The sequence below is a fragment of the Seriola aureovittata genome, chromosome 23 (assembly GCF_021018895.1).
Source record: "Seriola aureovittata isolate HTS-2021-v1 ecotype China chromosome 23, ASM2101889v1, whole genome shotgun sequence".
NCBI lineage: Eukaryota > Metazoa > Chordata > Actinopteri > Carangiformes > Carangidae > Seriola > Seriola aureovittata.
Window position 1 is genome coordinate 16,923,475 of NC_079386.1, and position 27,542 is coordinate 16,951,016.

The window sequence follows — 27,542 nt, forward strand, 5'->3', positions numbered from 1 at the left end:
CCGTTCTACTTCCTGTTCTTGACAGATTTGATGGTTTCACTCACCATGACAGAAAAGTAAAGTATCATTTAAGATTATGTCTTTAAATAGTGAACTTTCTTTGTATTTCAAATGAACTAAAATGTGTTAATTTGTGAAAACTTGTATGAAGTTATTTTGTTAAATACTTACCATCGATGCAGTGTTGTATGTTTCATGTATACAGTAACACGTACTGGCTTCCTCATGTACACAGCAGGTAACTGATTGTTCCTCCATTCATTCAGCGGTATATCAATCAGTGGATTACAGAAACAAGGAAGAAGGAAAGTTCATGTTCACCGAGGTCACATTCTTTCTAGTTAATTAGTTGATAAATCCAGTGGTTCCCAAACTTTTTCACATCTTTATCACAAGTTAGACCACAGAGCCCCATCTGATAAGATTTTCTGCTTTTAAATGTTTTATTACAGAGTGTTTTAAACCCCTGACCAAGATACTCGTGTATTTTGTCATTGTGTTGATTATGGATGGAATTTTAGTGAAAATAAATTATTCCCCTAAGCCACTTTCAGAACCACTGGATTAATCAACAAGTTCACACGAGAGAAGTCAGAAACATCAGCTTTTTTTTTTTGGACTGTGCTGTGCACAGGAGCCTCCACATCTGACAACATATCAATCTTTAATGCAAAGATTGAGCTCTACAAAGACTAGGACAGCTTCAGTCGCCCAGAAATCATGAGACACACAAGTTTTATTTTATATTTTATAGAAAGAGGACAAGGCAAACTGTACAACAGAAATAAGTCAACATATTGGACCCTTGTTAAAAGACACAGCAACCAACACCCAAGTGACCTTGTCTGGGTTAAATGAAAACCAAGTTACCAAGTCAATCTAAACAGTGACTTTTCACTACACAAGATTTGATTAGTTCAGAAGACTTAAGTGTCAGTTGTCGTCAGGCACCTCTTCATTTTCATTAAAATACATGTTTAACTTAATAATGTGCTTATCAAAACTATAGGATTTTCTGTTTGCAATGGGATCACACCAGCTGTGACACCCGTCAACATGTTGACATTCTGACCCAAGAGTGCTCAGTAGTTATTACATTATCACCAGAGAACTGAGTACTAATGGGTCAGATCGCCTCCATATTCTTCATTTAAACACAAATACTTTCCTGTAAAGTTTGATGATTGTATCTAGCACAATTGTGATGGTATCATGGTGAGAAAACTTGTCCTCAGAAAGACAATACCAGCCTGATTGTCATGGCTAGTAATAAACTCTATGATTTATTTAGACTTTGACAGTCAATTATTGTTAACAAGGACAAGAGAAACTATAAACAATAGGAAACTCTCTCTACATACTTTCGTGAACTCATTTCTTTTTTCATTGTTTTTTAACAATTCTAATGGTAGTGTAAGAGTTAATAAACCAATTGGCTTGGTCAGGCTTTGCACTAATAAAGCTGGAGTGGTTGTGAACAGTTATCTGACCTCCTTTTGACATCATGTGCGAGCTTGAACTTTATGCTTTATTTATACGACTTTCAAAATAACTTAATAGACACCCAGACGCCCATCCTTCAAAAGATGCTACATGGTGTATTAGGAACATCAAAATGTTCAAATTATGTAATAAGATTATACATTTGTATTACTTAAACATGAAAGTCAAGGTAAAGATGGTTGGCAGCTTTTATTTCACAACAGAAACTAAGCAGTTACCAAGAAAATAATTTTCATGAGCCCCTATGTTGAGTTGGACGGAGTTTTAATCCCAATGGGACCAACCAGCCCAAAATACGTAGGGTTGTGGTAGCTGTATAACTTACAATATTTAGATCAAAGAAGGTACGAGGTGCAATTTTTTATTTCCTAAGCCACTGTAACAATATGGCTTTTACACATTTGATTTACATTTTTATTTAAAAAACAAACAAAAAAAAAGTCAGCTGAATTTGGATCAGTCAGAAATGGAGCCTTGAGAATTTTGTCTTGAACTTCTTGATGGTTTCTTTTGAAGCTTCTGGTAGTGTTTCTAAAAGAAGGGGAAGAACACAAAATGTATGACTACATGTGTGTGTTTACTTTTGTGTATGTTGTGGTTGCTAGCCGATACCCCCTGTAGGCAAGGATATATTACCGACAAACAGCCGACTGATTCCCTATGACCTCAGTATCAGACAGGTCTATATTCTACATACGCACTTAACTATTTAAATTAGAGTCTGCTTAAGAAAGCTGAGACTGACTGGTGATAACCTGCTGGGTTTTATCACTTCTTGCAGGTCACAATGTCGTGTGAATGTAAAGAGACGACTGGATAAAAAACCGAGTATACGTAAGACAAATCAATTCAATCTACACTTTAGTATTTAATACTTAAAAAACACTGTTCATTGAGCATCAAGTAGTTAAACTGAGAATGTCCAGTTTAGCATTCAACAGTCACTACGTTGTTGATGTAGTGACTTGGTGTGACTAACAACAAATACGTGTGAATGTTAACACAACGTTCGCATTTACTTAATATTCCTCAGTGACGAAGATGCAGTGACATATTGCTCTTACCACACTGGGACCTGCTGCGTCTGCCTCTCCCTCAGCTGTCTCATTACCTGTGCCAGCATCTGCACTGACCACCAACTGGAATTGGGAACCGACTTGTCTGTTCACTAGCCACCGAGTCCACGTCCTCTAACGTAATACCATGCCTCTCCCTCTTTCCCTCTTTCTGTTCGTCTTTGTAACTTAGCAGTCCGCGACGGTGCAGGGGAGCGAGTAGAAAATATTAAATAGATCGCAGATGGTGTTGTTTTGACGGATTAAAAAAAATACAAATAAAATGTCAAAATAAGTCAGCAAATATACTCGGGCGCCCGTTGATATACCTGGGCGGCCTGCCCAAGTAAATTGTGGGAAACCCCGGAAATGTAACATAGGATGCAATGCACCCCGAGAGATGCATAGTATAATCATTAGAAAAGGAAATCACACCGACGCTTCAATAGGCTGAACAGGATTACTGTAGTGAGGCATGGCCTGAGTTATTTATTTAATTGTTATTCTTTTATGTCCCGTTTCCATTGTTTGACTATTATACTTTTTGTGTATCAAAATTCAGTGGGGCATCAAAGGGTTGAGACCAGCTGGATCTCTCACCACTATGTGTTTGTCTGTACCTGCAGGTTGTTGTAGTGTCTCTGGCTGCTGCAGTGGAGCTCCTTGGCCGAGTTCTCGTTCAGGTAGAAGACAGAGCAGAGATTACAGAAATACCCCGATTTGGGGACCACAAACTCCCGACCTGAAGAGAAACAGAAACAGGAATGTAAACGAAAAACAAAAACAAAACATTTTAACCTAATCATCATTAAATAAAATCGTGTGTGTTTCTCACCAAGGGGGTTGTTGGGGTTGAATGGTGGCAGTTTGAAGTCAGCAGCAACACAAGGAGACTGAGAACGAGATCTCTTTGCTTCAGGTCCGACAAGCTCCCTCTTCCTTTTACTCACAGCTGAAGAAACGGAGGAAAGAACAATCATGAGCCCTGACAATCATACTGGAGCTGCAACGATAGTCAATTTATCAATCATCAGATAATCAATCAGTTATCAACTGATATCTTTTTATAAGTAATTAATTGTTCTCTCTTGTTTAAAACTTCTCAGATGTAATGATTTACGGATTTTCTGTCATATCTGATTGACCTGTTTGAATAAGACAAGATATCTGAACACATCATCTTGGGATTTGGGAAATTATATCACCTTTGATTGTTTGATGCTTTATGGGTTAATTGATTGTAAGTAAAGAAAAATAATCTTTGGTTGTAGGCGTAAATGAAACTGAAACAATTCATCACTTCATAGAATATCAATCTGCAAAAACTTTGATAATCGATTAATCATTTAAAATTAATTATTATAACAAAAACACCAAATATTCAGTCGCCAATTTTCTACTTCTCTGATAAAAACTAAATTTTTGGGATGTGGATGCCAAGTTGGAATAATTTTTCACAATTTTCTGACATATTTTAGACACAAAATTAATCGGTAATAGAAATAATCATTATTTGCAGTTCTACATGTAAAATCAGCAATTTCAGAGAAGTTTTATTGTGACACATTTTGTTGGTTCAAAACAAACAAAAGGCTTAGAGTGAAATGTGTGCTACAACTCTTATGTCATTCTCTCAGCTTGCTGTACCTTTAATGTCTGCCCTGCTCCCTCCTTCCTTCTCCTCCTCTCCTTCCTCCACACATCCTTCCAGGCTCTGGTTCTCAGGGTGCTCAGGTTGCAGCTCCTGCCCAGCAGAGGCAGCATCGATGTTGGCATGGCTCGCTCTTTCCACCTCTGCCTTCTGGATCTCTTGCTGGCTGTCACTTGACAACGCTGACGGATCTTTGTCCAACGATGATGAGGCATCGAGTGAAGTGAGAGGTGGTATATCAGTATCGGCTGATTCCTTTTCTTCTTCTCTCTCATCTTTTGTAATTTTTTTCCCTCTAGTAGATTTTCTCACTATAGTAAATTTAAAAAATATATAGTAATTGAGCATTAAATGAAAGGGAAACTGCAAAATAATAACGTTCACATTATAGGGCTCCATCGCCCCTTTTTCATTTTTGAGTCTAGAGATTAGAGTTGGGGTAATGACATGATTGTATAAAAGATATAGACGTATGTGTTTGTGTTACCAGGGGACTGTCTGGTTCTCTTCTTGGCTCGGCTTCTTGTCCTGGTCGTTTCCTTTTCTTCCTCCTCCTCTTCAACCTCTCCCACCTCATCGACTGTGACAAAGTTCATACTCTCCTCTAAAGTAAATCAAAGAAAGAAAAAAAAGGTTTCAGGCTACCATCAAAACTAAAACTCTAAATGTGTCATTTAGTAAGACTGAGTAACACACACCTGTGTCGACATTGTGTTTGCGTTTCGAAGATATTGAGGTTTTTTCAGCTCCATCTTGGGCTGCCTTCTCTTCTTCATCATCACCTGCTTCATCTAAAGTCACCAAAGTCTAAAAAGAGAGAGAAGAGACCTTTAGCGTCAATGCTTCTGTATATATAATACCTGCTGTAGGTTGTCAAATTTGTGTTTTGCCTTGTATATAATTTCTCCAGGGAAGAAAATTAAACTTTAAATCTCCATCTTTACCTCTGGGTTTAAGGAGTCCACTGATTCGTCCTCCTTGCTGGGTGGGCGGGCCTCCAGAGTGCTTTCCTCAGCCTTTCCCTCTTCCTCCTCTTCTACGATTTCATCCAGGGTGACGAGCGTCTGCAGCTCTCCCTCCGTGATCTCCTCATCCCACTCTTGACCCTCCGCTGCTCTTTCCTCTCCAGCCTCATCTGCTCCCACCTCATCCAGAGTTACCAGCTCCTTGGCATCTACCTCTACCTTCTCCTCCTTTTCCCTTCCCCTCTCCTTCACCTTCCTCGTCCCTCCTCCACTGCTTCCTCCTCCTCTGCTACTGCTGCTACTGCTCCGGCTCCTTCGCTCCCTCTCCCTGGTCCTCCTCTCTTCCCGCTCCTTCTCTCGCTTCTTGGCGAGCTGCTTCTCTTTAGCGACAGCTTGCCTCTTCCTCAGTTCTTCCTCCTCGGCTGTGTCGTCAGGGTAATCCTCCTCCTCCTCGCTCACTTCATCCAGGTTCACCAGAGCGCTCGCTGCAGCTGTCGTGTCATCTTTCGTGGACAGCGTTTGATTCTTCTCCTCTGCTGGTGTTGCAGTATCACATCGGGACTTGGTTGTTGATTTGCCCTCTTTTTTAGTGTCTATTTTGGGTGTTCTCTCCTCCTCTCTCATACCAGACTCTTCTGCAGCAGATGGATCATCAATCATCTCTTCCCCGATGACCCCTTTTTCGGGTGCTTCAGCATTGTTGGTACCACATGTTGGTGTGTCTTCTTTTACAGTTGGTGCATCCTCTTTTGAACTAGTTTCATCTTTTGTCTTAGTTCTTTCCTTCATCCTTCTACTGGACACCTTTGTGGTCATCAACTGTTCCTGTACTTGATCATCTTCCAGAGAATCTACGATCTCATACATTGGCTCCTCATCCTCCTCCTCATGTTTGGGTGATCCTGTGAGAGATTTGCTTTTTATTTGCTTGTTGTTGTTCTTAGAAATGTTCTTTCTCGGACTCTCAGACTGTTCTGTGGAGGGGGGATCGTCAACCAGCTCATCCTCCACAGAATCAAGAATCTGATATGTCACCTCATCTTCATCAGCCACTTTTTCAGATGCTCCTTTGTCATCCTTCTTCAGTGTTACAGTGTCTTTTTTAGATGATTTAATTTCTTTCTTTGGTCTTCCCCTTTTCACTTTTCCTCCTGTAGCAGGCTGGTCATCCTTAGCAAACTCATCCTCCACAGAGTCTAATATTTCATAAAGAGAATCCTCTTGACTTACCTCTCCTACAGTAATGTCACTCTGCTTTGTTGGTACACACTCTTTTTGAGGTGCCATCTCCTCTTTCTTTAATGTTTTTTCCCGTGATTCCCTGGCAGGAGTGTTCCTCCTTCTTGTTGGTGTGTCTTCTATTTTTGTTTTCTCATTGGAAGCCTCTCTCTTAGTTGTTCTTTCCCTTCTTCCTCTGGTAGATCTTGTCATAAAAGTTGGTTCTTCGGCAGCAGTCTCGTCCTCCACAGAGTCTAAAATTTCATAGGAAGCCTCCTCGTCTCCATCAGGTTTGTCAGATGCTTCAGTGAGATTCAATGTCATTTTATCCTCTTTCTTTCCTCTCGCACTCCTTCTTCTACCAGACCTTTCTGTGGCGGCTGCATCTTGAACCAGTTCGTCATCAACAGAATCTACTATTTTGTACACTTCCTTAGTGACCTCTTTGATCTCTTTGTCTTTTTTAGAACCTCCTGCAGGGGTGTCCATCTTCATTCGCGTTTCATATTTTTTAACTGGCCTGTCCTGCTTCTTTGGTGATTTTTCCTTCTCTTCCCTTTTGGATGCTCTGGTCCTGGGGCTACTCCTCTTTGATGATCTATCATCTTGTCTAGCAGTCAGCTCCACTTTTTTGGTTCTTTTTTCCTTGTTGTCAGCCTCAGACTCTGTCTTTGTAGTTGTTGGCTGATCTTCCACAGAATCAATTACCTCATAGGTATCTTCCTCTTCTTCCATGTCTTTTTTAGACATCTGATCACTGGGAGTTTCAAGTTTGTGGCTGTCATCTTCCATTACCACCTGATCGTCAATTGAATCCAATATCTCAAAGGTTTCATGTTCAGGAACGTCGCTATCAACGTCTTTTAAAGTGTGTTTATTGTCACAGACTTCAAGAGGCTGGTCTCCATCATTTGGTTTTTGTTCTTCAGGGTTTTCCACGTCTTTGGAGGCTTTACAGGATTCTGGTGAAATCATTTTGCCTTTGACCTCCTCTTCTTTTTGTTTTCCAGTCTTTCCATCTACCTTACCTCTTGGATCTTGTTTGCTACCTGTATCCAACACTTGAATACTATCTTCATTATTTGCCTCTTGGTTTTTAATAATTGCAACTTCAACTGCAGATTTATCATCAGATTTGTTGACTACTTGAATCACATCTTCCTCAGACAGTTGTTTTACTGTGGAACTGTTATCTTCAACGGGGTAACTGTCTTCTTGACCTGTTGTGGCTTGACCTTCAGTAGCACTGTCGACAGTTTCAAAAGAAACACCCACTTCCTTTTCACTGCACTCCTCAGGGCAGACTTTGCCTTCATTATTAACACTGCCGAAGACCTGTTTGTCTAAGGTTTCCTCATGCAAACTCCGGTCATTCTCAGGCTCTATTATCTGTGTTTCAGAGCTTCCTACTTGGTTCCCATCATCCATCTGTTCATCTGTTTGGTCATCAAGTGAATCAAGGATTTGATAATTTTCAGCGTCATCATCCTCCTCCTCCTCTGGATGTTTGCCAACATCATCTTCTTTCCTTCTCTCTTTCCTTTTCTCCAGGTCGTTGAGTGTGTTGTCTTTAGCATCAATCTCAAACCTCTGGGATTGGCTCAACTCTAACCCCCGTCCCTGTGCAGGTGGATGCATCTCTGATGATGTTTCTATTTTTGACTCTGACTCAACAGTTTTTGCAGCAATGGCCTCTTCTGACACCTTGTGGTCAGACTTTACCACTGCACTCTCTGTGGCTTTTGCTTCTCTATGTGACTCAGGATGAGTCTTTATTGATGCCATCTTTTCAATTTCATGTGTAGTAGAGGACGATTGGGTCCTACAACTCGAGGAAGATGTAGTAGATGCTTTGACAGGAGATTTTGTCTTGCTCTGTTCTGCTTTTGGACCAGGAGAGGAAGAGGTTTCAAGACACAGTGAGGAAGAGGCAGAGGTTTTACTAACACTGGCATAGGATGAGGGTTTGGTGGGTTCAGATGAGTCCTTGGCCTTTTTTGGTGACGCAGAGGTCGATTTAGAAGACGAGCTTCTCTTCATGGAGTCTTTAGTCGACTTGGATGAGGAGGAAGAAGAGGATGAGGAAGAGGCTGAGCTCATAGGGTCTTTCAAGGACCTTTTCGAAGTTTGTTTGGCAGTACATGATGTGTCTGAGCTTTGCCTCTCTTTTTTCCCTCTGGAGGACTGCTTGGAAAAGGAGGAGCTCTGGTGGTCAGGGCTTCTGTCTTCCACATCGCCAACTTCATCAACAGTGACAAAGTCCTCCATGTTGAAATTTTGCTCATCAAAAAGGTAGGCGTCTGGAGAAATCACGTCATCTGTAAAATCACTTTGACCCTGGATCGAGAACAAAGAAGGAATACAATCTCTGAGACAATTACCTCAGTAATCAAATATACTTGATAGTTTGACCTATTGATTTATTGCAAATAATAGTTTTTAACAAAGACTGGTGAAAAAGACAACACATAAGTGTCATGAGCAAATTCTGAGAGAATCGTATCATTGGTGATCGGGAGTCTCATTCTCTGTGTAGAGGAACGTTTAATAAAAGTAAGTAAAAAATAAAGGATAGAATGTTTAATCAAAAAGCACAGATGTTTACCCTTTCTTGTGGTGTGTCTCCATCCTTCACACCTTTAGAGCCCAGGTTGCTTTTGCCAAAACTCTACAAAAAAAAAATATTAAAAAAGAGATGGCCAATATTGCTGGATTAGTGACAGGTGAAATCAAACATAAAGGCAAAATTGTACAGCGAATTTCAATGTTTATGCCTCCCAGGCATAATGCAAGTCAACCTTTCCAGTGCATGCAGTGCATATTGTTAATGAGACATCCGCATCACTCATTTATATATTGTTTAGCTTTGCTCCAAGTACTTCTTTGACAAAGGCAGCAAACCTGTATGCTGGTGTGTCACACTTAAACGTTGTTTCAAAAATAAGACTGGTGTTATTTCATACTTTTGCTATTGTCCACAAATATGAAAAGCCCAAAATTAACAATGTGGTGTTGTGCTTGACTTCCCACCATTGGGTCCCCTTGGTTCCCATTAAATTCTTCATTAGGAACACATTACTTGTGCTATTAGCCAATCAACCAATCATGTGGCAGCAGTAAAATCCATTAAATCCTTCAGGTACAGTTCAGCAGCTTCACTTAATGAAGAAATTAAATATCAGAATGGGGGGAAATTTGATCTCAGTGACTAGTACTGTACAAATATGCTATTAGTCACATTTAAATGCTGAGTGAGCTTTAAAGTCAGGCGTCACCTGTTTCTCTTCACTGTGTGTCCTGCTTCCTCGTGTAAGTCTGTGCTGGCGAACTGCTGCTGTAAGGGCATTGAATATGTCCTGGTCAATATGAAGGAGTTCTGTGGTGTTTTCTTCAGATTTGACCAGACTTGTGGCTAAGAGTGCGGGACTGGAGGCAGCGGGGACGGTGTTTCCATCAGCAGTATCGTCTATTGGTGTTGGTGACCCGTCCTCCCTCTTTATTTCTGCTTTCTCTACATCCTCATTTGCCTTAAAAGCAATGGTGGATTCCATGGTAATCGCAGTTTCCAGTTTCTCACTCTCCTCCTTTATTGCTACATCACTTGTGGCAGTGGCACTTGGTCCTGATTCACAAATGATGGATCCAGCAGGAGCTGCTGGTTTAGCAGAAGCAGGAATACTGGCTTGCAGAGCAGATTGGGGCCCTTTATCAGAAACTTCAGAAGGAGGAGGGGGCTTGGCTTCATCATTTACGGTGTCCAGTTCAAGGTTTATTGTGATCTCACTGGAGTCTTCAAGGCGCTGTTTTAGGCTCTTCAAACTAAAATCAAACAAAGAAAACTAATAATCATTTTCAGTATCAAATTAATCTGCAAACCTTTTTCCAATATATCACCAACTGTTGACGTCAAACATATAGTTAACACATCCCATCGTATTTCCAGAGTCCTTGCTGATATCAAATGTGTTTTTGTCTGATAGTCTAGTAACCAAGGATATTCAGATTACACTAATTTAACAAAGAGAAAACCAGAAGGCTCTCACATTGGAGCAGCTGCAACCACAGAATCTATTGTATTTTTGCTTAAAAAACAAACAAACAAATTTGTTACTTGCAGGTTCATTTTCTCTCAATTGTCTCATTGATAAACCTTGCAGTATTTTTTTTATCACTCTGGGGCATACGTTGATAGTTTATGTCAATCAATTACATGTGATCTGGAGCCAGAATAATGTGGGTCATAGCAGTCAGCAGTTATTTTGGTTACATGATTTGACTTTGTTAACCTGACAAGAATCAGTTACAGGGTGATGTACTCACGGCTCAAAACGCTGAACTTTACTCCTGTGTAAAAGGAAAAAAAGAGGTTTGTCAGTTTAGGTATGAGGACAGGAGATTAAAAAATAAAGACATGAGGAGGTAACCTTTTATAAAAGCCTGTGTTGGCAAACACTATATATAGGTAATTATATAACCATATAGGTAATTATAACTCGTTTACTCCCTTTTCTCCCTCCCTAATTAAAGAACACACTTACCAAGTTACAACTTTAGATACAGTGTCCGGTGAAAAAGTGTTGTACTTCTCCACCACCTGTGTTACACCGCTGGAGTCAGCCATCTCAACGCATATCTGAGGTAGAAAGACAGTCATGGACATGGAGTGAAAAGAGTGAGTGAGGAAGAAGAAATAAATGAAGTGACAAGAGAAAAACAACAAGTAAGGATCCTTTATATGTGAAGTCAGAGTGTATTCAAGCAGAACTGTGGTACTAAAAGGTGTGTTACAATGGCTTTTCTATCCAAGCTTAGATGTAAAAAGTGGAGGTGTTGCTGTTGCTGTGTTATTGTTGTACCCTGTTAGCGAGTGGCAGGAAGCTGACAAAAGCAGCGATAGACGCCACCACTTCCATGACCATCTTGACGATATCCACGGTTGTCTCAGAGATCTCCACACAGAGCAGCCTCTCCTCCAGAGACTCTGGATCAGGAACACGCTGGAAAACAACAAACAGCTGGTGTTAAGGACCAAGGAGGCAAAGAAATAGCTGCTTTCATATTAAAATAAATGATTTATGACTTACAGCGTTGCTCCATTTCATCAGCGTTTTATACATGAGCTCCTGCAAAAAGAAGACAAGTCACAGAGAGATGTTGTCAAAACACATTTTAAAGCAGCGTACATTATATCTGCATTTTAAAATGTATTTAAAACCAACAATTGTTCTCCAAATGGTTCAGATTGTATGCATACATGTATTTCTGTGCTTGTCTGTGGAGTACTCCTAGTTTCAACAACCACACTATAACATTTTATTGTTATTTCCATCCAAAAATTTCTACAGAAAGAATTAGAGGAAATCACAGAAAGAAATTAGACGGAGAAACAAGCGAAGCAAGGAACCCCAGTGTCCACACCTCTCTTGATTCAGGATGCATCTGCTCCAAGACGAAATGGACGCGGAGTCTGGAGCCTCCGACAGACACAGGATTTCTGATGTGATCTCGGACAAAATTGCAGCACGCAGTCAAATTGTTGAAATACACAAAAGCCTGGAGGCGAGGAGAGAAGAAAGAAAGAAAGTTATGACTTAGTTTAATTCAAACAACAAAGTTCAATTTAATCAATCAAAATGCGGCATCTTCTCCTTACCCTCCTCTGCAGTGTCAGGACTATCACGTTGTAGTAGAGGGAGTGAAGATTTTGTTTAGGGAAATAAGGCCAGACCAACTTGGTGACGTCCTCATGCTTGTAGCTTCCCTCAGGCAAACCAGTCAACATGATTGTGGGGATCAAGAAACCTTGACGCTTGGCCTTCTACAGGACACAATGTTCAAGACAAAAGTTAAAGCCGGAGGAGTCAAACTAGGTTTTGCCTAACGACGTTCAGACCAAAAGCAGTGAGTAAAAAAATTTGCTCTGGCTGCCCTACCAAGGATGCTGTTGAAGTCTGTGGGTGCTCAAAAGTGTACGCGTGTTCTCTGGAGTAGAGAACTTCTACATTCCGATTGGTTGCTGCTGAATCGCATCATAGCTAACTTACTTTATGGTAAATAAAGTTGCCTGGACTTCAGCTTTCTCTGACACTGGCTCACACAGAAAATGTTTGACTTCTGGTCACTTGGACGTTCTTGCTGCTTTCGATCTGAACATACAGTAACTTGCTGTAAGGTTGTAATTTAAGTTACATCCTCTAAACCAGCAGCAAATCTGAACTGAGCATAAAATCCTCCAGGTTCAACACCACCTAATGTGGAGCTTAATATTTCTTTTATCTAATTTAATCCAATATCAATCAATATCTTTAGCTGTTTTTTTTTTTCAATGAATGTCATTGCAACATGAATATAAAAAAACAAACAAAAAAAATTGATGCAGTTATCGGGAATAATCTGCTTACCGCAATGTCATCAATTTCTCTGACCGTCAGATGATCTGGGAACCAAAAACAAACACAGTCACTTTCCTGAACAATAAGTAAATACGTTAAATTTGGAAGTTAAATATTGTCTCCAGCTGTCTCTTACCTGGGATGATGAACCAAGGGGACATGGTAGGGAACACAAAGGGACTAGCTGTCAACGTGACGCAGAACGGTGAAATGCTACCCTGTGGAACACCAAATTTTGTTGTTGGGATAGTTGTCCCGGCAACAACATCCTTGCTGTCCGGAATAGCATTTGCGGCAAGTCTCGGTGCTGCAAGAACAAAAAACAAGAAGGGGTGTATTGTTTGAATGTATCTGAAGAGTGACGACAGTTTTTATTTCCTGACATGAAGACTTACGTAGAGCTGTGGAGTCGCAGTGTGGCGTTTTCAGCCTGTAGACTGTGTGAGCAGGGGCCTGTTTCAGGAGGCTGTACCAAACTCCGAGCCGATCAGCATCACGATTGGACTCAAATTCAATAAACACCTGAAACACATATAGGACAGATAAGAAGAACAGGAAATCTTTTTAAATTCCCTAAAACACATGTGCTTGTGTGTTTATGTTTATACCTTGTTCAGGAGAGGCATGTAGTTTCTGACAGAATCGATTTTTTTCAAAGCTTCCCTGAGGTCTTTGGCCTCGCTTGGTGAAATGTTCTTGATGTAGATTGTTCTTTCTCCATCATCAAGCACCGGCTGTGTCAAGAACAAATGAACATTTAGACTTTTTGAAATTTTGAAACTTTAAAAATTACTCTAAACGCACAAAGTTATATTCAGTAGTTCTTTTAAAGTCCAAGTTCATTTTGAAAACTGGGGATGAGTCTTTTACATAATCACTGGGAAAGTAATTGTGTTTGTTACTTACAGAATTCATCCGCTTCATCACTGATTTATAAAACCCAAGCTGAAACAAAAACATCAGAGTATTAAATATACTAAACATCGATAAAAACCTGTCAATAAAATCAATCAGTGTCGTGTACATGCTCACCGGTGACATTGTTATGCCGCCATCCACTACACGCACCGCCAGTCTGGAGTTTTTAAGAGTCATGCGATTCCGTCTGGTGAAAGTCAAAAGCTTGTGCACATCCTGCACTGTTGGCATCACAGCAAAGGCCTTAAGAGGAAAACCAGAAACAAAAATGTATTATCAATTATACTGACAGATTACATACATGTTTGTAATAGTAATATAAGAGTTAAAATCAGTCTGAAAATGATACAGGAACCAATAGTGTATTTATTACAATGAGTATGCAAAGATCTCACAATAACTGATGTTCAACTGCAAGTTAGAGTAATAATTAAAATAAACTTAATGTTACATAACCCAGTTTAGAAGTAGAAACGCACAAAACCACACAAAAACAACAAAACAAACAAAAAGACCATCCAACAAATGACACAAGAAGCTGATCGAGGGGACTAAGAGATGACAGTAAAAATACAGGATTAATAAACCAAACCGATGCAGATTAATAACCTGGTGCCTACCATGCAAGCCTGAGGAAACACATAGATGTTGTCATCTTTATATTCAAATCCAAATGGAACGAGCAGGTTGGCGAGGTCTTCTACTGTGTAGCAGCCATCGTAATACTTTGGCAGGTTGGTTATGAGCAGCTGCTTCTTACCAAGTGAAAAAAACTGGGAAAATGGAGGAAGAAAGAAAAAAAAAAGACAAAATGTTACTGAAGTTTTGTTTGGGCATTTTAGTGACAACATAAGACTGGATTAATTATTTTACTAACAGTGACGTTCTCGCAGTCAGACTAAGGCGAAAAGTGGGAATGGATCCTAAGACCTCACTAAATCTGTTACAGGAAGTGACAGGAGTCATCATTGTGACATAACCAAGCTTTACGCCCTTTGTGAACTAAAGGATCACTATATGTTATTATTAATGCTATTATAAACAAATAAACTAGAATCGGATACAAAAAACATTTGAACCTTACTGCCTACAGGCAAAAGAAATTCTTTGATATAAATTTTAAGACATCTTTATAACTTCTGGGGCCTTTTTTAGAACTGAATTAATTCATTTTAATTTAAGACTGTTCAAGACCTGCAGATATGCTGTGCAAAATTACATTCACACCCATTCAAGAGATTTTAGTACATATCAATGCCTATTGCATCAACTGAGGAGCAGATCATAACCGAACCAAAACAAACTACATGTTTAAATACTGCAGTAGTTCATAAAAGGGGAGTTGAGAAAACCTACTTTTGGTAAGAAGCAGGTTTTATTCTTGAGGCACGCTGAAAAAGAAAGCGAAAAATAGACAAAAATATGAATTAGGATCACCTGCAACTGTAGATATGTATGATCTTAATATAGTTAATGACTCCAGTGAGACAAACTCAGTCTCTTTCTTGGATTTCTTACTGATTTTATTTTGATGCAGGTGCTTTTCTACCATCTCCCCAACAGTCAGAGGGGTAACTGCAGCTGAAGAAGACGAGGTTCCTGCCGCTTGCGGCTTGCTCACTGCTGCAGCTGAAGAGGATGAGGTGCCTGCCAGTTGCTGCTCACTCACTGCTGCAGGTGGAGAAGACAAGGTTCCTGCCAGTTGCTGTGCACTCACTTCTGCAGCTGAAGAGGGTGAGTTTGCTCCCAGTTGCTGTTTGGTCACTGCTGCAGTTATTGGCTCAGTTTTGGCAGATGCGGCTACTTCAGTCAACGCAGCTGAAACCTTGCTGACAGCCTTGGAGGCATCCACTCCTGATGATGGATCTCTTTGGGTCTTAATGGCAGATGCAGGATCTTTAAAAGAGCAAGTTTAAGATGAATATTTTCAAAGATCATCAACATTGCCACTAAACCCTCTACATCTGTTGGATCCAGGCTGACACCAAAAAGTAGACCTTGACCATGAACATGACCCATAGTCTAATTTTCAATCTAAGTAGAATGATATCTGAGACACGTTCCTGAGATATGTGTTAATTAAAACATATAGAACTACAGTGTATTTGAAAATAAAGTTTAGTGGGACGGAGCCACAAGTGGCCATACAACAGTTGTGTGTAACGATAGCAATAACAACATACACTGTCTGCTACTATAAATACCCTATAATCTGCTACAACAAACAACCTATTTACCTCAGATTAATTAACATTTCGTAAAACCTACAGCTGTTTTCAGACATCAATTGCCTTTTCTAGAAATCCAAGTATGTATCAGTTTTAACATCTTCAGTAGGACCCAATAGGCTTGTGGCTTAGAGCCCTAGACTGGGTAGGGAAGTCAGAAACCATTGACAAACTGACTAACACCGTTTTTGTCTTTTCATCTAGATTATTGCCATCAAATGGTCACAAACATACCTTTTTGAGTTGTTTTTGTCTCCACTCCTTCGACAGTCAACTTTGCTTCTACAGCAGCTTCAGTTGAGTTTGATGCAGCCTGCTGCTGGATTTGTGAAGCATTTGTCTTGGTCTCCAGCCCTTGTACAGATGATTCTGGTTCTGGCAGAGTACTTTGCTGGACTTGTGATGAAGCTTTGAAAGAGGTTTCTGGAGTTCTAATGATGGTCTGAGGACTCTGAGTATCAATGGCTGAAGGATTAAGAACTCCCTCTGTGGTTTGAGATGGAACAGTAGAAGGTTTAGGCGGAGACAAATCTGGTCTGGTCTCATCTTTAGTGGTTGATGGTGGACTCTCACTGTATTTGGCTGGTACAGTCTCTGGATTTGTCTGTTTTTCCCCTTTATCAGCACAACTTTTAACTTCCATGGTCTCTGCAACTTCAACTCCTGTTACCCCAAACTCCATTGGTTCAGTGTCTTTGGCTTCTTTCACCTCAACATCAACCTTGGCAAGTTCTGCTTGGTGCTTCAATTCAGAAACTGTCACATTTCCTGTTTCAACAACCTTGGCCATGTCTTCCAGCACCACTACAGGTTCTAGAGCCTTTGTTTCCAATTCTTTAGACTTGGACGTCTCTACATCAGGGAGATTTTCTGAAGCCATAGATTTGGATGGCACATTTATGGCTTTTGCAGCTGTTTCTTCCACCTTTTCTTGCGTCACAACTCCTCCTGCAGGCAAATTTTCCTCCAGTTTTTTGGGTTTCTGGGAATTTGAGGCTGTTTCTGCTTTGGACACCAAGACATTTGCACCTTTAGTTGGTCCAGCAACAGTCCTAGTTGCTGATTCATCAACCATGGCTGTCTCTTTCTGCGGGGCCACACTTTTTACCGTTTTAGCTTTCGGCCGGGTTGAGACATTTTTTGCTTTGGAAACCAAGACCTTTGCTTTAGTAACATTTGCTGAGCCTTTAACTGAGCCTTTGGCAGCAGTTTTCTCACTTTTAATGTTACCTGTTGCAACGTTGCTGGCTTCAGAGGGTAAAGATAAAGGCTTTGCAGGGCAATTAGGCAAAGTTTTGTGAGCTGTAGGGAGAACATCCTTTGTGGGAGTACTGGTAGTTGTGGATTTAGTGGTTTGAGGTTTGGAGACACTGGAAATGGCTGGGTTTCTGTGAACAAAAGAAAGTTAAATGGTTGTAAAGCAGGAGAATAATTAAAAAATGGAAGTTCAAGGGAATGGTTTGGATATTTTTTTATATGCTCTTCACAATAAGATCGCACTGTCTTTCAAAAGTTGACTTCCTGTCCTGTGATGACTGTTAGTCCATGTGTTACCTATTGTTTGTTTTTAAATTAACAAACCGAATGACATTCAACATACAGGAGGTGGACACAGTATCGTGTAGATCATTCCTGTAGAGTTTACAGAAAATAAAATCTTCCTGTGTCTAGATTTTTAGTTATTCATTTTGGTTGTTGTAGTAAAAAGTGTAATTTAACTCGTGTCCATCCCATGTGCACACTAAATGTTCACTGATTTTTGTTATGAGGTAAATTCCCAAAAGGTGAATAAAACCAAGAGCAGTAAATTCTGAATATACTGTATATACTCTAAGTTGGAAAGACTCTTAGAAAAAAATGGATTTTTTTTTTTTTACTGAGGAGACAAGGCGGACAGACAGTGACTGAATATTTACAGTAATATACTGACAAGGACGAGATAAAACATCTAGCCTCCATCACTGTTAAAAAGAGGTTTGTTTGAAGCATATCTTACTTCTGAGAAGTCGTCTTTCGCTCCTTAGAAACAGTGTCCTGTAAACAAACCAAATGACATTTGTTATTCTAGATTAATCTGATTATTGACACTGTCAATAAACACAGTCCACACCATAAGTATTTTCACAGTAACGCATTCTTCAGGCTTTATGCTTCAGCACATTCAATTTGAAATAAAATACACAGGTATATACATATTAAAGCTGACACTTGGAACTTTAATGCAGTATCCATTATTTTATTCCAAATTGAATGTGCTGAAAATGAGAGTCTGAAGACCAAAAATTGTGCAACTGTCCAAAGAACTTTAGACTATATATTTCCCTTGGACATGGACAGAAAGACAGATAAAGTGTAATACCTTTTCTCTGGCAACATTGACGATCATTCCTTTCATGTCGAAGCTCTTTACACTCTTCAGTTTCTTAGCATCCTCCTCTTTCTCGAAACACACGATTGCCTTCATGTACACATCAAACACATATACGTTTGTATTACTACAACCATCAGGATTCACTACATCCAAACAGACTACAGACAGAAATTGACAGTTCACCCTTACGTTTTAGTCAGCTTCTATAGCTTCTCAAATGTGAATATTTGCTCTTTTTCTTCTGTGATAGCATGTTTTGATAGCAAAAACTCACTTTTAACTGTCTCTATACATACCGCCAGTGTAGACCGAAACAGTACGACTGATTTTGTTTTTCCAAACTGCTCCACAGCATTGACCACATCATTGTGAGAGAGAGAAGGATAAATCCCTTCTAGCTTCACCATGGTTGGAGGTGAAGATTTACCCAACTGAGTAAAGAGAGAGAGAAAACCAATTAAAGATCTCTTTATCATAAATTGACAATTGAAAATGACTGTCTTTTAATGATTAGAAGGAAAAAGATGCATCTTCTTTTGATGTCATTGATCTAAACATTATGTCACAAAAAATAAATTTACCAGCTATAGACTGTTGCCAAAATTCCCTGACAAATTAGTAAACACACACACGCACGCACATGCGCGCGCGCACACACACACACACACACACACACACACCAACCTTAGTCTTTGTAGAAGCACTTGCCTCGTTCTTCTGCAGACTGGGCTTTGCTTTGGAAGACATTGTTGTCATTTCCTTCTTCCTTGCTGTTGAAGAGTACGAAGAGGCAGCAGAGGATGAACTTTTTCCCCCAGCAGAGGGAGAAGACTGGGAGCGTTTTCCTCCTTTGGGTGACGAATTGGATGATGATGATGAGGAAGACTTCATCTTGGCTAACTCAGCCAGTAAGGCAGGAGCTAGAGTTTTAACTACAGCCTCCAGATCAGACTCTTTTGACAATGACTGGACAGCTAGAGGGACAAAGGTGAAAAACACTGTCAGACAAAACTGCAGTGTTTGGGAGTTTCCACGGGACCTGGGAGCGGTTGAATTACATAAAATGTAGATATAATAACCATATTATCATAAAGTGATACAAAGCCAGGATGTTGGTTGGCGGATTTAGATAGAGTCAAGTTAACCCTTTCCCCATTTCCATTATCTATGCTCACCTCTGCTGGCTGTAGGTTAATATTTACTGTATAAGAGAAGGGTATTAATGTTCTCATCTAACTCTCAAAAATAAGAAGGTGAACAAGTGCAACAAACGTATATTATCCCTTTTATATTATATATGAATGACAATAACAGTTTATATTTGTGGCATGCACACTTGATAGAAATTAAAATTTTTGCAGTTTCTCAAACCTGATTTTTCCAGTAGTTTCTTCGCCAGTATCTCTGCACTGCTCGACCTCTTACGTTGAGGGGACGACCTCTCTGTGGAAGATCGTCTTTCACGGCTTCTTCTAGGAGATGATCGTCTCTCATCACCCCTCCTTGGGGATCTTCTTTCACGGCTCCTCGGAGATGGTCGCTTCTCCTCATTTCGTCTTGGCGAAGACCGTTTCTCATCTCTCCTCCTCGGTGAGGATCGTCTCTCAAAGCTCCTTGAACGTGACCGATATCGAGAGAACGTAAGACGGTCATACCGTGGAGAGCGAGAACGAGACCGGGAACTGAAGGATAAATTCATAAATGGTTATCAAACGTTTCACAAAAACATTTCTTAAGTCACATTCAAATGAATGTTGATGCAGATTTCACAATATAATGCCAAGTGGAATCTCTTCTGTTAACCTATAATATTGCTCATATCAGAATTTGTGTCTCACAGACCTGCGAGTGTATCTGGAGCTGTGCGGTGATCGTGATCGGCTGCGTTTCTCTCTTCTTTCATGGTGTCTTCGGGGACTAGGTGAGTGGGAACGGGAGCGGCTTCCATGCCTGGTTTTCTGATGACGATGTTGGGAAGTCTGGGCAGCAGTTGAGGACGCTGCCTTGCTTGCCTTATCTTTTCCTGCGGCACTGAAGAGAACATGGCACAAAATAAGCAAAGGTGAATGAAAGACAATTTTTTTTCCAAAAATCAGCACTGTACTGGTTTTCAACTGGTGTGGTTACTATTAAAGAATGAAAAATGTACCTGGACTCAAGTATTATCTCACCATCCCAATCTGGGTATCTGTGAAAAACAAACAATGAAAAACAAAACAGTCTGAACACACACCCATTACAACAGCAAACAGGTCACATTTTGACAAAAGGCTAAGATATCTGCATTGAGGTAGACTTTCATGAAGCAATGGTATTCAGGTGACACTTCTAGAGTCAAATGGTATCAAGAAATTGTACCGTTTTCGTAGACTGTTAGTACAGAATAGACAGCATAATCATGAACCCTGAGAGAAGACTAGCCTCTTAACAGTATGGGTTCACGAAAGACATTCAAGGCACGCAGATAACTACTGCAATTAGCTACAGACGAGTGACAAATTAGAGGGAAAACCTACATATAGTGTCTTAATAAGGTATTGGTCCACCATGCGCCACCTGAACAACTTCAATGTGCCTTGGCATTGATTCTACAAGTCTCTGGAACTCTACTGAGCGATGAATACCATTTAGTGACACCTTGTGCCCTGTGCCCTTCTCCTCGAATTTGTCACCCATCTGTATGCAGTCTGCGCCAACATTACACACTACACAGTACAAATTCATCAGGGACAAACAATCCATAGGATTCTTTCTGTCCAGTGTTTCCACTTCAGTACATTGGCGCTTATTTATCAAACAATAACAATAAAGTGAAAAACTATAAGAAAGAAAAAAAGACTGACTGTGCTCGCAGGATTTTGCAGCTCTCAAGGTGAAGGCCGGTGTTCTGGTGGGAGAGCCAATCCTAGTTAGAAAAACAAACACACAGCATTTAGATAGACCTCATCACAGCTGCTATGAGCTTAAATATCTCAACTGCCATGACACAAATTTTTGTTTATACAACATTAAATTAAAGACATTTCTTAGAGCTTTGTTTTGTTCCAATGCTTTACCCTTTAAAAAGTGTCCAATTACATTGCTGAGATATCACATTCGAAACAAGAAAACTTTGTTGATACATGTTCATATCAAGTCTGGCTCTAACAACTCAGAAAGTAAATAAAAAGCTGTGTCTAAGTGACGTCTTATAGTACAAACAATGCTATGAAATAAGCATGGAAACAAATATAATACCTGGATATGAACAAAAACATTAAACCTTTATTGTAAAAGCTGACTCAGCTTGAGTTGGAAGAACAAGAAGTCTTTATCATGAAACACATGAAAAACACAGGTGTCACAGTGCCAGTAACAACCAAAATGAAAAGGTCTTCTTTGGCTCTTGATTTTGCGATGTCTGGCTCTTCAGGTTATCTCAGCAGAGGTCACTATCAAGTATGGATCAGGACAAAACCACACGTCTGGAGTAGAGGCAGGTAGATGTGGAGACCGGGGAGAAGGAGCAGCTGGTCGTTGCTGAGTAGCCAAAATATGAAATGCGATGTCCCAAAAGGAGGGAGAAAAACAGCAAACAAATGGTCAATAAAAAAAAATAAAAAAATAAAAAATCTCTGCTGATTTTGTGACATTTGAAGTAAAATGGCTGCTGGTGGGCTATCAAAATACTTAATACAACAAAAAGGGAAGCTCAGCTCCAAGTAAGTAGTTAAAAAGTCAGAATAGGGGAAACAGCTGTCTTCCGTCATCTTCTGATGCATTAGTTGTTCTTGGTCTGCAGATTTTTCCACGTCACATCGATCCCTTGGTCCTGTTCATGACAATCATCTCAGACGATGGCCAGTTCTCATTATTTTACAAATAAGTATGCAGTCACCGTGAATGTGGCGTTGGCCATTACACATTTAACTTCTTCTGGCTAAACTAGACACTGATGTTCTAACGACAGCTTTTAATCAGTCAATCAAGTCATGTAAATCAAGACATTATGATTGTGTATTAGAGCTAACAATAGTCAGTCTGGCATCCTTGACAGTTTGGCACAACATAATTCATTCGGAGTACATGAAAATAGGAACAGGTTTAAACATTCTCTCACAGTGTTTGCAATCCAAGTTTGTTTTTGCAAAATGGTACCCTGCTTATAGGTCATGTCAAGCTTTTCAGTAGAATAATCCAAAAGTAATTACAGATCCATTAAAATTCAAAGAATATTTTACATAAATTAAATACGATCACCCTTAGGCTTTAAAAAAAATTCAAACACTTCAGTACTTTCAAACAAACTAAAAAATGAAATCATTTAAAAAGGTATGTTACAATCAACAACAACATTAAATCAAATAATCCAAAATTTCCTAAAGGGAGAGAAAACAGAGTGCAGTCTTCCACTCACCTTCATATGAGTACATTCTTTGTAACACAGAGAACAGGTATGTGGAAAGACTCTCGGTGTGGCCGCCGCATAATCATGCATCATGGCCGGCGTTGGCAGACCCTTGGAGACTGGCCGCTGTGGTCGACTCTGCCTGTTGGAAGGCGGCAGCAACTGACTGAAGTTCACCGGGCTCGGGATTGGCTGAGGTGAAGCTGGAGGAATAACGAGGCGAGGATCGCCGAGGATAAACATTGAACGATGCATGGTACGTGAGGCATCTGTGCTGCTGGGGATGAAAGAAGCAGGAGGAACCGGTTGCGCAGCAGAATAAACTGGAGGCCACGTTTGTCCCATCTGCGGTACTGGCTGCTTCTGTGCCTGCTGCTGAATGTGCTGCTTCTGCTTCTTTTGCTGTTGCGTCTGCTGCTTCTTCATCTGCTCAGCAACTGTTGACCCTTTACCTCGACCTTTACCCTGATCCTTAGTGCCACTGGTGTCATTGTTTCCAATGAGCACAAGACCAGGTCGGCCAGGATGCACACCGTGGAACAAAGTGCAGGATGGTTGGGCTTTCGACGTTGACTGGCCATCTTCCTTTGGTTCTTTCAAAGGAAGGGGAGTGGAGGGTTCAGACTTGAATACTCTTATGTCTGTGTCTTTCTTTGGTAGAGAGAAAGAGCTCAGGATTGTTTGAGAAGTCTGCTGTGGTTGAGTCGGCAATTGTTTAGCTGGATCATTGCTTAGGGGAGCTACAGGGCTCAGTTTTGAACTGTATGAAGAGCTGGTAACAGAGCTACCTTGATCATGTGAAGAACCCAAGGAACTGCTTTTAACCTCTGTCATATTTTTTTGCGGTGGTTCTCGACCGTGACTGCTACTATTGTAAGTGTCCACCAACAACATACTGCCACTCCCACCACTGTTAGCTCTTGTGACACTGGTCATTCCAATCTCATCCATAACCCCTCCAGCATATTTGCCAGTATGTCCATAGTCAATCACTTTACTGGGCTGGAGAATAGCCGATGACATTTCCTCCGGGCGTAGCCCTGCCCCTCCAGAACTACTCATCCTGTCCATTCCACTCACACCTCTGGTGGGCTGGGGTTCCAGGTACGGTTTTGACTGAACTGCAGTTGCAGCTCTCTTGGCCTTCTGAATGCGGATTTGGCGCAATATGAACGGCAGGTTGGCAGGGGTGATCTGGTCTTCAGGGTAAGAGATGAGATGTTCCAAATCCTCTTTTTCAAGTCCGAAGTGCAAAAGGATGTTAGCAGCTGATTCAGAAGTGTACTTGGGGCGACTTGACTCAGTAGAGGCCGCAGATTTGTCTGGCACTGGATAGTCATAATCACCCAACCCTGGAATGGACTGCAAATCACGTTCCCTTTCACTTGAGGAATTAAACCTACCGTCAGAACTGCCTACGTAGCTAGATGAAGCAGATGAGTAAAATTTGGAGGAATCATCAGCAGTTGACCTTTTGTAGTTTGGCAACCAGTCCAAAGAGCTACTGCCACTTTCAACATCAGAGTGTCTATGTCCTGGAGGGGCAGAAGTTGAAGACATAGAATAGGAGGTCATCTCTGTGCCTGAGGAGAGAAACTCATCTCTTTGAGTGCTGGTAAAGTGAGTGCCCTGGCCCATGGGCTGATGCGTTGGTTTGCCAAGATACCTCACCTCCTCTCTGGCTCTGCTAATATGCATATCTACAGACCTTTCTATGTCCTCATCTATCATGGCCCTACTCTGTTCAGGCCTGTAACTGACTGACTGAGTCAGCAACGACGGGATCATTCCTCCAGAGCTGGCAGAAGTAGTAGAAGAGGTTCCAGTAGAGCTGAAGCTAGACCCAGGTCCAAGGTGGGGAGATGCCCTCCGAGGGTCCCTCTCTGCCTGCATAGTGGAGAGTCCATATTGCCCCTGGGTGGAACTCTGGTTCCCAGAGGCATAGGGGTTATATAAGGGATGAGACATGGTGTTTGTAATATTCAGATGGTTAACGACATTGAAGGTGTCAGCAGTTGGGTAGGGAAGTGTTGCAGATATGTAGGGAGCAGGTGGGTTGGAACTGGATGTCAAGTTCACAGCTAGACAGCCAACAGTGAGAGCATTTTATTTTGCATCAGTGCTTGCTGGGCTTTTAATTGAGCCAGCCGCAAGGATGCAGACTGCTGTCCAATCAGGAACAATCTCACTGTAAGCCCTCCAAGTAGGGGGCTCGTTAGGGGCCCAGGAATAGGAGAAGGGACACCACGCTCCAATAGCAACGCAAAGCTGAAAAGTCAAGAAAACAAAGAAAGCGGTTATTTAATGGGCATGGACATCAGCGTCTTGGTTGGGTTACATCCATCATCTGGAAGGACTTGTTTGGACTTGTCCACTCTGGTGCTTCCTGTCGGAGAGGGATTCAGTCTGTCTTTCTCCTTGTCTTCACTGGCAAGAAAGAAGAAGTGAGGCAAAAGCAACAAAGCACAGACAAAGAGAGAAAACAAGGTCATGGCTGTTGAGAGAAAACATCCAGAACAGAGACAAATTCATTTATTTCCTTTCCATGCTCATTTGAGACTGGCACCAGCAGACAGACAAAGCACATTGCAAAATTTAACATCTCACAGCTACAATTTCCATTTCAGAAAGTCACATTACATCACTGAGCTAAACGCTGGTACTGAACGACATTCTAAATCAGAATGAACTTCGGATACGACTCTAAAAGACAAGATGGGTTGGGCAGTGTAGTGAAATTGTACAGAATGAGTCACAATTGTATTCATGTGATTTACAATGTGATGGCCTAAATATCATCTACAGAGATTTTGAAAAATTTTGTGTCATGATGCATTCATCACCTCAACTAAAACATCACAATATGGAACTCAAACTTATATGGTCCAATCAAGAAGAATCAAGGAAGGAACCTTATATAAAGCTGAATACCCACTGACTATTGCATTCCAAATCTTTCCAGGGACTTCTGCTCTCACCCTTTTACATACACCCAGTTACATAGAGAACCCCCTTTCTTGCAAAGTACTAACTACATAAAAGCCCTGATACGCTGTTGTTTGCACCAATTCATTTTTGAAAAGAGCAACAGCCAATAGGTAAACTCAAACCCAGTCACTTGGCACTCAGCTGTCCAATGGTGCAACTATGATCACTCACTCAGTCAGTGAGTGACTCACAGACATTTGCCATTATACATCTGGCCCTGCTGTTGCGCCCAGAATAGAAATTCCAGCAAAGAATAGAAAGGGGAATGCATTCTGATAAGCAGAGAAAATCAAGCAATCTCATGTTTTCTCACAAGTAACAAGTACAAAAACAAAAACAACATTCATTAAAATGCAGTCCAATTTGCAATCAACCATAAACTGTAGTCCCCATATGTTTCAAATTAAGTGCTCGTCGGACAAATGCACCCACTTTTTGAAGTGATTGGTCTGGTGTGAGTGACACCAGGAATGTCTTTCAAAGAAGGCCGTACAAAAATGCCTGGCGTTATACTTATTTATGATTCATCATGTCAAATTTACAAAAACGCTTCAAAGACAGAATACTGAAGGAGAGTTTGAGCAGGCAGTTGTTTGCATGACGATAGAGCACTTTATCCATAAATTCACTGTAATAAGGCAGTAATTTTTGTTTGGTTTCCAGTAGCAAGGTCTGATATATTGGAAGTTACACAACAATCTGAGTGTCCCCGTTGTAATTACGACTTGGATCTTCGTGAGTTTTTCATGACTGACATTTAGTCATGTCGCAGTAGAAAAACGCATCTGGGCTGGTTTCAGGTTCCTGGTATTATGCATGCGGCCTCAGTAACAGTATCTTGAATGTAACAGAGTACAATTCCTGTAAAAAGGGCTTTTTCAACAAGTCTGAAAATAAACATCACGAAAGTTAATTGCTGGCATTCTGTCTGTATCGATTGCATTATACTGCTCAAGATTTAATGTCAGCAGATACCTTTTGGCTTTAACGAGTAAGAAAAAAAATCCATGGAGTGTAACCCGTTTATTAATCTGCGTCACATCAGCACAGCTTTTCAATGAATACAAGCGATATACTTTGACCGTTAGTGACAGTCAATAGGTTAATCAGTATTTATCTCATTTGAAGCTCTAAATATTAGAGAAACATAACCACCACTGATGTTCGAGAATTGAAACGTAGCTAAACTAGCTACAGCTAGCAAGTGCTAATGTTTGGCTTCAGCAAGGTCCGGTAATGAACATACACGGTCATTGTTTGACAAACACCGAGTAAACCAACTGTAGCTGCGAGTGCATAGCTGCGTGTTTTTATAATATTGTTTTTGTTACATTACCTGTCGTTATTTGTGTTATATATTTGAGCTTCGGAGTGCTGAAAGTCGTGTTCGGGTCGTTTGCTGGCAGGAAATCTCAGCTGCCTCAACACCGTTAACACTTCCGGTTTGGTGACCAGCCTTCAGAGTAAAAGCACGTACGATGAAAGACAATCTGAGAACTGCAAAAAGTAAAATTTTGGTAGTAGATCCTATGGCTGCAGAAAAGACACAGAGCCTTTGTTTTGACCTATCTTATGTACCTGTTGGTGGAGGAGGTACAGAGAAATCTGTTCACACAAATAATATTGAGATAGATCTACCAATGGTTTTTGGTACAATTATCACTATAAATCAGAGGCATGGATAAGTAACTTAAATAACATTTAAAATACTATATTATAACACCTACTATACACAAATAAAGCATGAAAAACTCAAATAAAATGTATAGTGTCTTGTGTGTGCAGTTGGCAGTAATAGCAGCTTAAAAACTATTTGGTCCCCAGCAAAACCTCAGGGCTTTCCACAACATATAGAGCAGCCAGCCA

The 27,542-nt window shown here is 40.6% G+C and overlaps 1 protein-coding gene across 4 annotated transcripts; it reads right to left on the reverse strand.

Moving 5' to 3' along the window:
* Positions 1-718: 718 nt before the first annotated feature.
* On the reverse strand, positions 719-27,097 carry LOC130164210 (uncharacterized). Of its 4 annotated transcripts, XM_056368772.1 has the most exons (35): positions 27,013-27,097; positions 22,698-24,956; positions 21,145-21,206; positions 20,451-20,489; positions 20,144-20,332; positions 19,673-19,983; positions 18,986-19,275; positions 18,598-18,732; positions 18,290-18,388; positions 17,927-17,964; positions 16,165-17,318; positions 15,221-15,598; positions 15,059-15,093; positions 14,323-14,475; positions 13,817-13,945; positions 13,691-13,729; positions 13,393-13,518; positions 13,180-13,306; positions 12,921-13,091; positions 12,794-12,828; positions 12,046-12,210; positions 11,811-11,945; positions 11,477-11,515; positions 11,249-11,389; positions 10,931-11,025; positions 10,713-10,736; positions 9,668-10,211; positions 8,998-9,060; positions 5,154-8,729; positions 4,908-5,016; positions 4,697-4,813; positions 4,206-4,520; positions 3,394-3,510; positions 3,179-3,300; positions 719-2,034 (listed from the first exon to the last, which is right to left on the reverse strand). In XM_056368772.1, exons 2-35 carry the CDS (start codon positions 24,654-24,656, stop codon positions 1,960-1,962), a joined length of 11,106 nt encoding a protein of 3,701 aa, XP_056224747.1. In that variant the 5' UTR covers positions 24,657-24,956; positions 27,013-27,097; the 3' UTR covers positions 719-1,959. The 4 variants fall into 4 exon arrangements, with proteins under 4 accessions (XP_056224747.1, XP_056224749.1, XP_056224748.1 ...); XM_056368774.1 differs by lacking the exon at positions 27,013-27,097 and having other exon boundaries at positions 4,206-4,400; positions 22,698-26,991; XM_056368773.1 differs by lacking the exon at positions 27,013-27,097 and having other exon boundaries at positions 19,010-19,275; positions 22,698-26,990.
* Positions 27,098-27,542: the final 445 nt, after the last annotated feature.